The 17,309-nt window shown below is 47.1% G+C and overlaps 1 protein-coding gene across 1 annotated transcript in view; it reads left to right on the top strand.

Moving 5' to 3' along the window:
* ANXA3 (annexin A3) overlaps positions 1-17,309 on the top strand; it is a 131,886-nt gene that overhangs the window by 57,755 nt on the left and 56,822 nt on the right. Inside the window, exon 3 of the mRNA XM_069743197.1 lies at positions 16,095-16,182. Coding sequence (XP_069599298.1) covers positions 16,095-16,182 — 88 coding nt within the window. The remainder of the gene's footprint in view (positions 1-16,094; positions 16,183-17,309) is intronic.

Genomic DNA, 17,309 nt, shown 5'->3' with positions numbered 1-17,309 from the left:
TCCAGAATTCGCGGCAGACTGTGCCCGTCGCTGATTGGTCGAGGCAACCTTTATGACATCATCGTCGCCATGGCAACCATTATGACATCGTCGCTGTGCCCGTTGCTGATTGGTGGAGGCCTGGCGGCCTCGACCAATCAGAGACGTGGGATTTCTACGTCGATGCTGTGCCGGTCTCTGATTGGTCGAGGCCTGGCGGCCTCGACCAATCAGAGAGCTGGGATTTCCAGGACAGACAGACAGACAGACGGAAAAACCCTTAGACAATTATATATATAGATACAGAAGAGATGACATACAGGTATATACTATATACAGGAGGAGATGACACATAGGTATATACAATATACAGGAGGAGATGACATACAGCAGGTATATACTATTTACAGGGGAGATGACATACAGGTATATACTATATACAGGAGATGACATACCGGTGTATACTATATATGAGAGATGACAAACATGTATATACTGAGGTGAAAATGAGGGGTGTGAGGTGAAAATGAGAAGGTGTGAGGTGAAAATGAGAAGGTGTGAGGTGAAAATGAGAAGGTGTGAGGTGAAAATGAGGGGTGTGAGGTGAAAATGAGAAGGTGTGAGGTGAAAATGAAAAGGTGTGAGGTGAAAATGAGAAGGTGTGAGGTGAAAATGACAAGTGTTAGGGGGAATGAGAGGCGTGACGGGAAAATAAGAGAAGTGAGGTGCTATAACTAACCACAAATATTTACTATGCACAGGCAACGCCGGGCTCTTCAGCTAGTGTGTATATAAAGGTGTGGCCTGCCTTTCTTTTTAAGCTGGACATTGATGTGGTTTCTCATATGTGTCCACTAGTTGGGCTCAGTCCCTCTCAGCCCTTATCCTCATGCATGTCTCTTGACAAATGGTAAGGTTTTTAATATTCGATTTAGGACCGTCCCAACTATGGTTGCCATGACATTTCACTTTTTTTTTTTTTTTTTATCAAACGTGTTAACTAAGTACCATATATTTTCATGCCTTATGCTACTTATTTACTCTGGGGTATTTAACCCCTTCCCGACCTTAGACGCCACGTAGGCGTCATGAAAGTCGGTGCCAATCCGACCCATGACGCCTATGTGGCGTCATGGAAAGATCGCGTCCCTGCAGGCCGGGTGAAAGGGTTAACTCCCATTTCACCCGATCTGCAGGGACAGGGGGAGTGGTAGTTTAGCCCAGGGGGGGTGGCTTCACCCCCTCGTGGCTACGATCGCTCTGATTGGCAGTTTCACTTTCAACAGCCAATCAGAGCGATTTGTAATATTTCACCTATTATAACTGGTGAAATATTACAATCCAGCCATGGCCGATGCTGCAATATCATCGGCCATGGCTGGAAATACTAATGTGCCCCCACCCCACCCCTCCGATCGCCCTCCCAGCCCTCCGATCTGCCCGGTACACTGCCCCGCTCCCCTCCGTCCTGTGCTCCGCTCCCCCCGTGCTCTTGTCCGCTCACCCCCGTGCTCCAATCACCCCCCCGTGCTCCAATCACCCCCCCGTGCTCCAATCACCCCCCCTGCACTCCGATCCACCCCCCCCTGCACTCCGATCCACCCCCCCCCGGTGCTCCGTTCCAGCCCCCCCGTGCTCCGTTCCAGCCCCCCCGTGCTCCGTTCCAGCCCCCCCGTGCTCCGTTCCAGCCCCCCCGTGCTCCGTTCCAGCCCCCCCGTGCTCCGTTCCAGCCCCCCCGTGCTCCGTTCCAGCCCCCCCCGTGCTCCGTTCCACGCCCCCCGTGCTCCGTTCCACCCCCCCCCCCCCGTGCTCCGATCCCCCCCCCCGTGCTCCGATCCCCCCCCCCCGTGGTCCCCCCCCCCACCCCATCATACTTACCGATCCAGCCGGGGTCCCGTCCGTCTTCTCCCTGGGCGCCGCCATCTTCCAAAATGGCGGGCGCATGTGCAGTGCGCCCGCCGAATCTGCCGGCCGGCAGATTCGTTCCAAAGTGCATTTTGATCGCTGAGAGATTAGATCTCAGTGATCAAAATAAAAAAAAAATAATAAATGACCCCCCCCCCCCCCTTTTGTCACCCCCATAGGTAGGGACAATAAAAAAATAAAGAATTTTTTTTTTTTTTTCCACTAATGTTAGAATAGGGGTAGGGGTAGGGTTAGGGTTAGGGTTTCGGTATGTGCACACGTATTCTGGTCCTCTGCGGATTTTTCCGCTGCGGATTTGATAAATCCGCAGTGCTAAACCGCTGCGGATTTATGGCGGATTTACCGCGTTTTTTTCTGCGCATTTCACTGCGGTTTTACAACTGCGATTTTTTTATTGAAGCAGTTGTAAAACCGCTGCGGAATCCGCACAAAGAAGTGACATGCTGCGGAATGTAAACCGCTGCGTTTCCGTGCAGTTTTTCCGCAGCATGTGTACAGCGATTTTTGTTTCCCATAGGTTTACATTGAACTGTAAACTCATGGGAAACTGCTGCGGATCCGCAGCGTTTTCCGCAGCGTGTGCACATACCTTTAGAATTAGGCTATGTGCACACGGTGCGGATTTGGCTGCGGATCTGCAGCGGATTGGCCGCTGCGGATTCGCAGCAGTGTTCCATCAGGTTTACAGTACCATGTAAACCTATGGAAAACCAAATCCGCTGTGCCCATGGTGCGGAAAATACCGCGCGGAAACGCTGCGTTGTATTTTCCACAGCATGTCAATTCTTTGTGCGGATTCCGCAGCGTTTTACACCTGTTCCTCAATAGGAATCCGCAGGTGAAATCCGCACAAAAAACACTGGAAATCCGCGGAAAATCCGCAGGTAAAACGCAGTGCCTTTTACCCGCGGATTTTTCAAAAATGGTGCGGAAATATCTCACACGAATCCGCAACGTGGGCACATAGCCTTAGGGTTAGGGTTGGAATTAGGGTTGTGGTTAGGGGTGTGTTGGGGTTAGGGTTGGGATTAGGGTTACGGGTGTGTTGGGGTTAGGGTTGTGATTAGGGTTATGGCTACAGTTGGGATTAGGGTTAGGTGTGTGTTGGGGTTAGTGTTGGAGTTAGAATTGAGGGGTTACCACTGTTTAGGCACATCAGGGGTCTCCAAACGCAACATGGCGCCACCATTGATTCCAGCCAATCTCGTATTCAAAAAGTCAAATGGTGCTCCCTCACTTCCGAGCCCTGACGTGTGCCCAAACAGTGGTTTACCCCCACATATGGGGTACCAGCATACTCAGGACAAACTGCGCAACAATTACTGGGGTCCAATTTCTCCTGTTACCCTTGTGAATCTAAAAAAATGCTTGCTAAAACATAATTTTTGAGGAAAGAAAAATGATTTTTTATTTTCACGGCTCTGCATTATAAACTTCTATGAAGCACTTGGGGGTTCAAAGTGCTCACCACACATCTAGATAAGTTCCTTTCGGGGTCTAGTTTCCAAAATGGGGTCACTTGTGGGGGGTTTCTACTGTTTAGGCACATCAGGGGCTCTGCAAACGCAACGTGACGCCCACAGAGCATTCCATCAAAGTCTGCATTTCAAAACGTCACTACTTCACTTCCGAGCCCCGGCATGTGCCCAAACAGTCATTTACCCCCACATATGGGGTATCAGCGTACTCAGGAGAAACTGGACAACAACTTTTGGGGTCAAATTTCTCCTGTTACCCTTGGGAAAATAAAAAATTGCAGGCTTAAAAGATCATTTTTGAGAAAATATTTTTTTATTTTATTTTCATGGCTCTGCGTTATAAACTTCTGTGAAGCACTTGGGGGTTCAAAGTCCTCACCACACATCTAGATTAGTTCCTTTGGGGGTCTAGTTTCCAAAATGGGGTCATTTCTGGGGGATCTCCAATGTTTAGGCACACAGGGGCTCTCCAAACGTGACATGGTGTCCGCTAATGATTGGAGCTAATTTTCCATTTAAAAAGCCAAATGGCGTGCCATCCCTTCCGAGCCCTGCCGTGCGCCCAAACAGTGGTTTACCCCCACATATGGGGTATCAGCGTACTCAGGACAAACTGGACAACAATATTTGTGGTCCAATTTCTCCTATTATCCTTGGCAAAATAGGAAATTCCAGGCTAAAAAATCATTTTTGAGGAAAGAAAAATTATTTTTTATTTTCATGGCTCTGCGTTATAAACTTCTGTGAAGCACCTGGGGGTTTAAAGTGCTCAATATGCATCTAGAGAAGTTCATTGGGGGGTCTAGTTTCCAAAATGGGGTCACTTGTGGGGGAGCTCCAATGTTTAGGCACACAGGGGCTCTCCAAACGCGACATGGTGTCCGCTAACAATTGGAGCTAATTTTCCATTCAAAAAGTCAAATGGCGCGCCTTCCCTTCCGAGCCTTACCATGTGCCCAAACAGTGGTTTACCCCCACATATGAGGTATCGACGTACTCGGGAGAAATTGCCCAACAAATTTTATGATCCATTTTATCCTACTGCCCATGTGAAAATGAAAAAATTGAGGCGAAAAGAATTTTTTTGTGAAAAAAAAGTACTTTTTCATTTTTACAGATCAATTTGTGAAGCACCTGAGGGTTTAAAGTGCTCACTAGGCATCTAAATAAGTTCCTTGGGGGGTCTAGTTTCCAAAATGGGGTCACTTGTGGGGGAGCGCCAATATTTAGGCACACAGGAGCTATCCAAACGCGACATGGTGTCCGCTAAAGAGTGGAGCCAATTTTTGATTCAAAAAGTCAAATGGCGCTCCTTCCCTTCCAAGCCCTGCCGTGCGCCCAAACAGTGGTTTACCCCCACATATGAGGTATCAGCGTACTCAGGACAAATTGGACAACAACTTTCGTGGTTCAGTTTCTCCTTTTACCATTGGGAAAATAAAAAAATTGTTGCTAAAAGATAATTTTTGTGACTAAAAAGTTAAATGTTCATTTTTTCCTTCCATGTTGCTTCTGCTGCTGTGAAGCACCTGAAGGGTTAATAATCTTCTTGAATGTGGTTTTGTGCACCTTGAGGGGTGCAGTTTTTAGAATGGTGTCACTTTTGGGTATTTTCAGCCATATAGACCCCTCAAACTGACTTCAAATGTGAGGTGGTCCCTAAAAAAAATGGTTTTGTAAATTTCGTTGTAAAAATGAGAAATCGCTGGTCAAATTTTAACCCTTATAACTTCCTAACAAAAAAAAATTTTGTTTCCAAAATTGTGCTGATGTAAAGTAAACATGTGGGAAATGTTATTTATTAACTATTTTGTGTCACATATCTCTCTGGTTTAACAGAATAAAAATTCAAAATGTGAAAATTGCGAAATTTTCAAAATTTTCGCCAAATTTCCGTTTTTATCACAAATAAACGCAGAATATATTGACCTAAATTTACCACTAACATGAAGCCCAATATGTCACGAAAAAACAATCTCAGAACCGCTAGGATCCATTGAAGCGTTCCTGAGTTATTACCTCATAAAGGGACACTGGTCAGAATTGCAAAAAACGGCAAGGTCTTTAAGGTCAAAATAGGCTGGGTCATGAAGGGGTTAATAATTGTCTGTTTTTTTGTTTTTTTTTTTTTTTGTTTTTTTTTTTCAGACTGTAAAGGGAGTTAGTGGACAAATTCCGCTCTGCCGACAGAATGGAGATGTATATCCCAGTATGGTAACTTAAGTAAGGTGATGGTTTATTTCAACTTACCATACTGGGATATACGTATGTCACCATTTTGTCAACAGCACAGAATTTGTCCACTAAGTCCCATTACAGTCTGATGCCTTATGGTCGTTTTCTGACCCTTGGATCTGCAGTGGCTGATTTTCTATATTATATGCGTTTTTAACAGATTCAACAGGTGAGTTTAATCTGCAAAATTTACTGTATTTCTTGGATAAGACCCTATTTGTGCTGATCTCTCCGACAGTTTCTTGTTTTTTTTTTTTTTGTCATCCACATGTATAGCATTACTGTACAGGGAAACATGCACTAATAAATTGCAGGGTGCGTGTCTCCAGAAGTAGAAGCGGAGTATATATTGGACAGTAATCTGGTAAAATTGCAATTTATCAGTATCACACTTATGTCTGACTAGATGGTAGCCCGATTCTAACGCATCGGATATTGTAGAATATGTATGTAGTTTATTTATGAAGATTTTAGAATACATTGAATACACGGGATTCGGCCGGCCGCGACCAATTAGCAAAGCGTGGTTCAAATCCTGCGCCAATTCGTGGCCGGACTGCGCCTGTCGCTGATTGTTCGCAGCCGGCCGCGTAGTATATTGCACAGCCCACGTAATATATTGCACAGCCCACGTAGTATATTGCACAGCCCACGTAGTATATTGCACGGCCCACGTAGTGTATTGCACGGCCCACGTAGTGTATTGCACGGCCCACGTAGTGTATAGCACGGCCCACGTAGTGTATAGCACTATCCCTGTTAAAAGAATTAAAATAAAAAATAGTTATATACTCCCCCTCCGTCGGCCCCTGGATTAAAGCGGTTACCGACACTCCTCGCGCGCTCCGCTCTGAAGAGTGAATTGCGGTCTCGCGAGATGATATCGTAGCAGTCTCGCGAGACCGCTACGTCATCATATCGCGAGATCGCAATGCATGGAGCGGTCACCGGAGCGTCGTGAGGAGCTGGAAAGGCCTGTTCTAGATCCGAGGGGCCGACAGATGGTGAGTATATAACAATTTTTTTTTTATTTTTTTTATTTTAACATTAGATATTTTTACTATTGACGCTGCATAGGCAGCATCAATAGTAAAGAGTTGGTCACACAGGGTTAATAGCAGCGTTATTGGAGTGCGTTATACCGCGGCATAACGCGGTCCATTAGCGCTGCCATTAACCCTGTGTGAGCGCTGACTGGAGGGGAGTACGGATCGGGCACTGACTGCGGGGAGTAAGGAGTGGCCATTTTACCGCCGGACTGTGCCCGTCGCTGATTGGTCATGGCTGTTTTGCAGCGACCAATCAGCGACTTGGGATTGCCGTTACAAAAAAAAAGGACAGACAGAAAGACGGAAGTGACCCTTAGACAATTATATAGTAGATGTACTCAGGCAATTTGTAATCCTTGTGCAGTGAGATCAGTCATCACTAGGGTTGAGCGAAACGGGTCGAACATTTTCAAAAGTCGCCGACTTTTGACAAAGTCGGGTTTCATGAAACCCGATCCGACCCCTATGCGGGGTCGGCCATGCGGTACGCGACTTTCGCGCCAAAGTCGCGTTTCAATGACGCGAAAAGCGCCATTTCTCAGCCAATGAAGGTAAACGCAGAGTGTGGGCAGCGTGATGACATAGGTCCTGGTCCCCACCATCTTAGAGAAGGGCATTGCAGTGATTGGCTTGCTGTCCGCGGCGTCACAGGGGCTATAAAGGGGCGTTCCCGCCGACCGCCATGTTACTGCTGCTGATCTGAGCCTAGGGAGAGGTTGCTGCCGCTTCGTCAGAAGCAGGGATAGCGTTAGGCAGGGTCCATTAACCACCAAACCGCTTGTGCTGTAGCGATTTCCACTGCCCAACACCACCTTCGGTGTGCAGGGACAGTGGAAGCTACATTTTTTTTTTTTTTTCCCCCTCAGCGCTGTAGCTCATTGGGCTGCCCTAGAAGGCTCCCTGATAGCTGCATTGCTGTGTGTACGCCGCTGTGCAAACCAACTGCTTTTTTCAAAGCACAAATCCTCTTGTTCCTTCCTTTCTGCACAGCTATCTTGTTTGTTTGTCCACACTTTTTATTTAATTTGTGCATCAGTCCACTCCTTATTGCTGCCTGCCATACCTGGCTGAGATTACTGCAGGGAGATAGTAATTGAAGGACAATTTCTTCTTTTTTTTTTTTTTTTTTTTTTTTTTTTGTGGGAGATTAAGATTGGCATTTCTGCTTGAGAGCCATCCCTGTCTGTGTCATCTCTCACTCAGTGGGCCATAGAAAGCCTATTTATTTTTTTGCTTGATTTGGGTTCTAAAATCTACCTGAAAAAATCACTACATCAATCAGTGGGAGAAAAATATTGGCCTCAGGGCTTGTGTGCCACTCCTTACTCCTGTGTGTGCCATCTCTCAGTGGGCCATAGAAAGCCTATTTATTTTTTTGCTTGATTTGGGTTCCAAAATCTACCTGAAAAAATCACTACATCAATCAGTGGGAGATAAATATTGGCCTCTGGGCTTGTGTGCCACTCCTGACTCCTGTGTGCGTCCTCTCTCACTCACTGGGCCCTAGAAAGGCTATTTTATGTTTTATTTGGTTTATAAATTCTTCCTTAAAAAATCATTTTTTTTTTTTTTTCTAAAGTCTCCTTTTTAAAAAAAAAAAAACGCAAATCTGTGGGAGATTAATATTTACATTTGCGCTTCAGTGACAGTCCTGCGTGTGTGGCATCTCTCTCATTTGTTGCCACCAACAGAGTGTGTAACATTGTGCCTGATTTTCGTTGTGGTCTCACCCACCTGTAAAGGGGTAGCTAAATCATACTGAAGTTATAGCTCACCGTGTAAGTTGTGTGACTGCAACAAATACCGTTAGTTTGGTAACGTTTTTAAAACAATGAGGAAGTCTGGTGGAAGAGGTCGTGGCCGGGGGCGTTCATTGTCAGCTGGTAATGAGGGTAGTGGTAGTGGTGGAGCATCAGGTGGTCGTGGGAAAAAAAATATTGCACCTTAGTCTGGAGCTGTGGAGCCAGGTTCGTCGTCTGGCTACACAAGGCCTCGAACGCTCCCTTTTCTGGGAGTAGGAAAACCGCTTTTAAAGCCGGAGCAGCAAGAGCAAGTTTTGGCTTATCTTGCTGACTCAGCCTCTAGCTCTTTTGCCTCCTCTCGTGAAACTGGTAAAAGTAAAAGCAGCGCGTCGTTAGTGGATGTTCACGGTCAGGGACAAGTCGCTTCCTTGTCCTCTTCAGCAAAAACAACAACAGAGAAGAATGCAGCAGGCGACACAACGGGTTACTCCATGGAGCTCTTTACACATACCGTCCCTGGCTTAGAAAGTGAAGCAGTTAACAGTCCATGCCCATTACAAGTTGAATCTGACATGGAGTGCACTGATGCACAGCCACAGCCAGACTACTATGCTGGTCCTTTGACTCAGACCACAACATTGCCCTCGCAGGGTGCTGATCAAGAATCAGACCCTGATGAGACTATGTTGCCCCATCACGAACGCTATACCACCGACCGACAAGGTGACACAGACGAAGTTGCACACGAGCTACAAGAAGAGGTAATAGATGACCCAGTTCTTGACCCCGATTGGCAGCCATTGGGGGAACAGGGTGCAGGCGGCAGCAGTTCTGAAGCGGAGGAGGAGGGGCCGCAGCAGGCATCAACATCGCAACAGGTTCCATCTGCCGGGCCCGTATCTTGCCCAAAACGCGTGGCAAAGTCAAAACCTGTTGGAGGACAGCGTGGCCATCCGGTTAAAGCTCAGTCTGCAATGCCTGAAAAGGTATCCGATGCTAGAAAAAGTGCAGTCTGGCATTTTTTTAAACAACATCCAATTGATCAGCGCAAAGTCATCTGTCAAAAATGTTCAACTACCTTAAGCAGAGGGCAGAATCTGAAAAGTCTCAATACAAGTTGCATGCATAGACATTTAACCACCATGCATTTGCAAGCTTGGACTAACTACCAAACGTCCCTTAAGGTTGTAGCACCCTCGGCCAATGAAGCTACTCATCAACGCAACATCCCTTCCGGCAGTGTAGGGCCACCATTTTCTGCACCACCTGCAGTATCTGTGCAGGTTTCTTTGCCAGGCCAATGAAGTCAGGGTCAGGGAATCACCAGTTTCGTAGTAGGAAACACTGCATCTAGGGCACCGGCGGCAACAATACCATCTCCCACCGTCTCTGTCTGCCATGTCCACCGGCACCCCCGCTAGTTCCACGATCTCCAGCTCTCCAGTCCAGCTCACCCTACATGAGACTATGGTTAGAAAAAGGAAGTACTTAGCCTCGCATCCGCGTACACAGGGTTTGAACGCCCACATAGCTAGACTAATCTCGTTAGAGATGATGCCCTACCGGTTAGTTGAAAGCGAAGCTTTCAAAGCCCTGATGGACTACGCTGTACCACGCTACGAGCTACCCAGTCGACACTTTTTTTCCAGAAAAGCCATCCCAGCCCTCCACCAGCATGTTAAAGAGCGCATCGTCCATGCACTCAGGCAATCTGTGAGCACAAAGGTGCACCTGACAACAGATGCATGGACCAGTAGGCATGGCCAGGGACGTTACGTGTCCATCACGGCACACTGGGTAAATGTGGTGGATGCAGGGTCCACAGGGGACAGCAAGTTTGGGACAGTTCTGCCTAGCCCACGGTCTAGGAAACAGTTGGCTGTAGCCATTCGCACCCCCTCCTCCTCCTCCTCGTCCTCCTGCAGAAGCGAGACCTCGTCCACAGACCGCAGTCGCACAACCACTCCATCCGCAGCTGCCACTGTTGCACACCAGGTCTCCCATTACGGGGCAGCTACTGGCAAACGTCAGGCTGTATTGGCTATGAAGTGTTTGGGCGACAACAGACACACCGCTGAAGTTCTGTCCGAGTTCTTGCAGAAAGAAACGCAGTCGTGGCTGGGCACTGTAGATCTTGAGGCAGGCAAGGTAGTGAGTGATAACGGAAGGAATTTCATGGCAGCCATCTCCATTTCCCAACTGAAACACATTCCTTGCCTGGCTCACACCTTAAACCTGGTGGTGCAGTGCTTCCTGAAAAGTTATCCGGGGTTATCCGACCTGCTCCTCAAAGTGCGTGGACTTTGCTCACATATCTGCCGTTCGCCCGTACACTCCAGCCGTATGCAGACCTATCAGCGTTCTTTGAACCTTCCCCAGCATCGCCTAATCATAGACGTTGCAACAAGGTGGAACTCAACACTGCACATGCTTCAGAGACTGTGTGAACAGAGGCGGGCTGTTATGTTTTTGTGGGAGGATACACATACACGGGCAGGCAGTAGGATGGCAGACATGGAGTTGTCAGGTGTGCAGTGGTCGAAGATTCAAGACATGTGTCAAGTCCTTCAGTGTTTTGAGGAATGCACACGGCTGGTTAGTGCAGACAACGCCATAATAAGCATGAGCATCCCCCTAATGCGTCTGCTGATGCAAAGTTTGACGCACATAAAGGATCAGGCGTCTGCAGCTGAGGAAGAGGAAAGCCTTGATGACAGTCAGCCATTGTCTGGCCAGGGCAGTGTACAGGACGAGGTAGCGGGCGAAGAGGACGAGGAGGATGATGGGGATGATTATATTTTTAATGAGGAAGCTTTTCCGGGGCCAGTGGAAATTGTTGGCGCGGCAAGGCCGGGTTCTGGTTTTTGGAGGGACACAAGTGACGTGGATTTGCCTGAAACTGCCCCTCAACCAAGCACAACCACAGATTTGAGAACTGGAACTTTGGCCCACATGGCGGATTATGCCTTACGTATCCTCAAAAGGGACACACGCATAACAAAAATGATGAACGATGACGATTACTGGTTGGCCTGCCTCCTTGATCCTCGCTATAAAGGCAAATTGCAAAATATAATGCCACATGAGAACTTGGAACTAATATTAGTAACCAAACAATCAACTCTTGTTGACCGTTTGCTTCTGGCATTGCCTGCACACAGCGCCCGTGATCGTTCCAACACGAGCTGCAGGGGCCAGCAGACCAGAGGTGTTAGAGGGGCAGAAATCAGAAGTGTCGTTGGCCAGAGGGGTTTTCTGACCAGGTTGTGGAGTGATTTTGCTATGACCGCAGACAGGACAGGTACTGCAGCATCAATTCAAAGTGACAGGAGACAACATTTGTCCAGTATGGTTACTAACTATTTTTCATCCCTTATCGACGTTCTCCCTCAACCGTCATTCCCATTTGATTACTGGGCATCAAAATTAGACACCTGGCCAGAATTGGCAGAATATGCATTGCAGGAGCTTGCTTGCCCGGCAGCTAGTGTCCTATCAGAAAGAGTATTCAGTGCTGCAGGTTCAATACTAACAGAAAAAAGGACTCGTCTGGCTACCCAAAATGTAGATGATCTAACCTTCATTAAAATGAACCACAACTGGATTTCGAAATCTTTTGCCCCACCTTGCCCGGCTGACACCTAGCTTTCCTATGTAAAGGTCTTGCCTGTGGACTATTCTGAACGACTTTTCCAATCTCGTAATTTGCAGCACCTGATTGTCCAGCATCCGACATGTTAACACCTCCCTAAATGGCCAAAGTCCCCACACGGGGCCGTGGTATCGCCACTTGGTGCCAGCACCCGTGAGAGTACTGTTTGTCTGAAGAGGTGGGTGTGCCCGCTTTTGGTCGACGGCACTGCCACTAGGTCCCTCGTAGTACAATAAAGTGTCTGGCGGTGGTGGTGCGCACCCAACGTCAGACACACCGTTGTAATATGAGGGGCCCTGGGCCTGTACCGCCGGCCACAAGACAGTCCCCCCCCCCCCAGGTCAAACAGTGCTCTACCACTTGCAAAATTTTCTCTCACAGCTCCACCAATGTTTAGTCTATGCGCTGACATCCTTCAATGCCTGGCACTGTCAATACCATTGTATTGACATTTTTCTTATGTTAGGCCTTCGAAGCCTGTCTGCGGTCACTCCTTCCACTAGGCCTCCACTGACCTGTCTACTGCTGCCCGGGTTCCCCTGGAACCAATTTTACATTGCCTACAGCCAGCCCAATTTATTATGTTAGGGCTTCGAAGCCTGTCTGCGGTCCCTCCTTCCACTAGGCCTCCACTGACCTGTCTACTGCCGCCCGTGTTCCCCTGGAACCAATTGTAAATTGCCTACAGCCAGGCCAATTTATTATGTTAGGGCTTCGAAGCCTGTCTGCGGTCCCTCCTTCCACTAGGCCTCCACTGACCTGTCTACTGCCGCCCGGGTTCCCCTGGAACCATTTGTAAATTGCCTACAGCCAGCCCAATTTATTATGTTAGGGCTTCGAAGCCTGTCTGCGGTCCCTCCTTCCACTAGGCCTCCACTGACCTGTCTACTGCTGCCCGTGTACCCCTTGAACCAACATCAGAAAATATAAAAATAAGTATTTTGCTTATAAAAAAGAAAATACTGGAGAGATATCAAATGCAGACATTTTAACATTAAAAACAAACACATACAACAAAAATCTGGTACAGTACTAAAAATGGCCACCAGCTACAATAACTTTCTCCTGCAAGTAGTTAACTGAAAGTTTTTTTCAATTTAAAACACAGATATGGCATCCACCGAGTGTTGTCCTGTCGCGTCTTCTTTATATTATTGCCAAGAAGATGCAAAACAATGAAAATAATAAAATCATTATTTACCAAAAAAATAGAGTAAGTCAAAACCACATTGCAAATAAACATTCATTACAAATAAAGAAGCAGGGCGCGTCCGAGGGTGAGTATATACCTAATAAGAATATAATCACCCTCGGACGCGCCCTGCTTCTTTCCGACAGCCTTCCTTCCTAAGAATCAGCCCTTCTGTGGTGTAGAGAGAGGGTGTGTTACACTCCAAGGTGTTCCCCAGGTTGCCTTGCCATTGCTTCGGTCTTCCGACTCTCGTTTAGTAGTTGTAGAAAACTACACTGCATTAGGCCTACAAAATGGGTATGGGGTGGAGAGAGATGGTGTGTTCCACTCCAAGGTGTTCTCCAGGTTGCCTTTCCTGAGCTTCGATCTTCATGCTCTCGTTTAGTAGTTGTCGGAAAGTAGGCTGCATTAGGCCTACAAAATGGGTATGGGGTGGAGAGAGATGGTGTGTTACACTCCAAGGTGTTCTCCAGGTTTCCTCGCCATTGCTTCGATCTTCCGACTCTCGTTTAGTAGTTGTAGAAAACTACACAGCATTAGGCCTACAAAATGGGTATTGGGTGGAGAGAGATGGTGTGTTACACTCCAAGGTGTTCCCCAGGTTGCCTTGCCATTGCTTCGGTCTTCTGACTCTCGTTTAGTAGTTGTAGAAAACTACACTGCATTAGGCCTACAAAATGGGTATTGGGTGGAGAGAGATGGTGTGTTACACTCCAAGGTGTTCCCCAGGTTGCCTTTCCTGAGCTTCTATCTTCAGGCTCTCGTTAAATTGTGGTTAAATGGAACAACTGCATTTGGCGTACTAGTTGGTTTGGGGCCTACTAACAGTGTCTGCCGCTCCTTGCTGTTCTCCTGGTTTCCTGTCCTGAAATTCCGTTTTCAGGCGCTCGTTAAGTAGTTGTTAATGTTAGACTGCATTTGGCCTACTAGTTGGGTTGGGGCCTACTATCGGTGTCTGCCACTCCTTGCTGTTCTCCTCCACTGAACAAAGCTGTGCCGCCTGTTTACTACGGTTGCCAATTTTGAACTGCATTTCGACTACTTACTGATTTGGGCCTACTCTCTGTGTCAGCCTCTCATTCCAGTTGTCCTCCACTGCAATGCCCCCTGGTTATTCCTGTGTTACCAATTTTGAACTGCATTTAGCCCACTTTATTATTTGGGCCTATATCTGTGTTTCCTCCTCATCCTGCCCATTGCCCAGCCAGTGATAGATGAGTCTGCTGGTACATTGACCCATAACGCAACATTCCCCGTGCACGCTACACAACAACATTGTGACCCTGCTGAAAGTCAGGTTGCTCTTCCCGCGTACCATACCACCTTACACGGGGACAAAGAGGAAGGTGCAGATGAAAGTGCAGGTTCCTTCATCAGGTGGGGGGAGGAATACTAGTTGGCGACGTCACTGGCACAGGGCCTCTCATAGTACGCAAAAGTGTTGCTGCCGGTGGGAGGCGCCCCCGCCGTGCAAACACACCGCTGTACTTTGAGGGGCCCTGTGCCAGTGCCAATGCCAACGAGTGGGCCCCCCCTGCTTGCTCAGGATCACAGCACTTGCAAAGTTGAAATACTTACCTCTCCCTGCTCCACTGCCGTGACGTGGTCCAGATTTCCTGGGCCCACTAATTACTTGAACCAGCCCTACCCACCACAACTTTAGCCAAATGACCCCCAATTTCAAATGCCTTCCAATTATTATAAGGTAAATTACGCTTGACAAGCTTCATTAAGAAGAATGGATGGTTTTGATATTAAAATGGGCACTCTAGGTGTTTTCCTGGCCCCCACTCACTGCCGACTATGCTGCCCCATTGACTTGCATTGGGTTTCGTGTTTCGGTCGATCCCGACTTTACGTCATAATCGGCCGATTTCACTCGACCCGACTTTTGAGATAGTCGGGTTTCGCGAAACCCGGCTCGACTCTAAAAAGGTCAAGGTCGCTCAACTCTAGTCATCACGTCTCGCATAGGAGTTACCTGCCTGCCTGTCCTGGGCATAGCAGACGTCTCTGGATGGGCAGTACCACAGACGTTGACAGTGTTATAAAGAAGAATAGCTGATTAAAGGGTTTGTAATATGGCGCAGCTAAACTCTGTTTAACTGCGCACCTCCCCCCATGCTGACTCATGCAAGAGGTGATATCGGGGCTCTATTACATCTCACATGCTCAGGAACCTGCTCTAAACTGTGGGGTTGTCACTTCCTTTTGAGTGTTGCTTCCTGCTTATGTTTGATCAACATCATTCATTCATTCATTCATTCCTTCCTTCCTTCCTTCCTTCCTTCCTTCCTTCCTTCCTTCATTCATTGAGAAGTCATGCTCCCATTGAAAACTGTCTAACATTCACTTGGACTTGATGAATTAACTCATTATTATAGGTAAAATGCTTTGATTGCTAATATCTGTCACTGAAACGAAATAATTTTTTTTTTCATACGGTACATCCAGTGTCCAGTTGAACATCAAACATTTGTTGTCCTCTTTAAGTTTGTGAAGTAGTATGACTGTTTTTGTGCATAGTTTTTACAAAATATTGCAGCAATGTTCTACTTCAGCACACTGCAGATTATACAGTAATGCTGGGTCTGGCATCCTTGGTGGGGGAGGTAGTCTGGAATGTGACAGCACTGGAAATCTTTTGTGAAAGCAGTGAGTGTATTTCCTGGTACATGATTATGGTGGGGGAAGGATTTTGCATGCTATTGTTTTCACAAAATAAGCAATAAAACACTCAAAGATTACAAGTGGCTCGCTTAAAATTGTGAAGATTATATTCCATTGCAAAGTTTCATCTGAAACTTGAAATAATGCAATTTACATGATCTGTTTTTACAGGTTGGCAACAGAGGAACTGTGAAGGACTTTCCAGGCTTCAGTGCAGGCAGGGATGCTGATGCAGTTAGGAAAGCAATTAAAGGCCTTGGTAAGTATATTTATGGTTTGTGTGTGTTGAAAGACAATGAGGCATAGTTATCAATATTGGCTGATTCTTAGCATTTTTTGCTGGTGACAGGTTTCCCTTAAGATAGTGTAGTCTTTGTTTGCAATGTCTATTAACCTGCACATATTGGGTAATAACTTTATTAATCTTCCTGGCTCCTGCACGTAGCTGAGCGAAGCAGGGAGAAAATTAACTTTATTCTCCTCAGCAGCATTCTGTTTGTCAATGGGACACACCAGCACTGGTTCAGTCACCACTCGGATAATACAGAATGACGGCCGTAACCATGCCCCTCTCATTAACTGACAACTTACCCCCTTCTAGAGCTAGTGTCAGTCCGGATCGGGGGCATGGTTGCAGCTGCACTCAGCGGTGACTGAACCCGCGCCGGCGCCGCCCCCGTGCCTGAAACTGAAGCTGTCGGGGAGAAAAAAGTTAATTTTCTCCCCGCAGCCCAGCACTGATTGGTGCAATCGGACGATGACATTGATTGCACAAGAGTGCAGAGATGCGTTCTGACTTCTCTGCACTTCCTCGTTCTAACTTGGGGACATTGCCGAGCAGTCATTGTGCTAATCTGCTGTGCTTTTCTGGGCCTTGTGGTGCCACAGACTTTTTGAAGCCTTTGCCATCACTGCTAGTGTTGTTGCTGCAACTAATGAAAGATGACATTCCTGATCCCTGATTTTAATTTTTCCCCCTAATCCACCCCCCATTCTGCGCCAATCTATGATCAGTATTTGATCACACGTTTTTTTGGCAGTTTGTCTCTTGTTTGAGCCTCCTGCAGCCGCTAAGCGCTGATCAGTCACACAAATTGCTCATTGGCACCCATGCTCGCCGTTTTCCAGGTCCTTTTTTTATTTTCAATTTAATGTAATCACAGCAGGACCCTACCTCTCCACAGAGATATTGTGAATCTGCTCTTAGACTGAAATCTATAAGTTCCCATACAGATGAAGACTTTATTCTAAGATAGGATTGGCATTAGGTTAGGTCCTGGAAACGAGAATCGCCTTAACATGGCTTCCAGGTACACATGAATTGGCTAATTTATGCACTAAGCATTCTCATTTTTTCATATTTCTAGCGCAGTAATGCAATTCAAT

The sequence above is a fragment of the Ranitomeya imitator genome, chromosome 1 (assembly GCF_032444005.1).
Source record: "Ranitomeya imitator isolate aRanImi1 chromosome 1, aRanImi1.pri, whole genome shotgun sequence".
In the NCBI taxonomy this organism is placed as follows: domain Eukaryota; kingdom Metazoa; phylum Chordata; class Amphibia; order Anura; family Dendrobatidae; genus Ranitomeya; species Ranitomeya imitator.
This window is presented reverse-complemented; position numbering and strand designations above follow the sequence as displayed.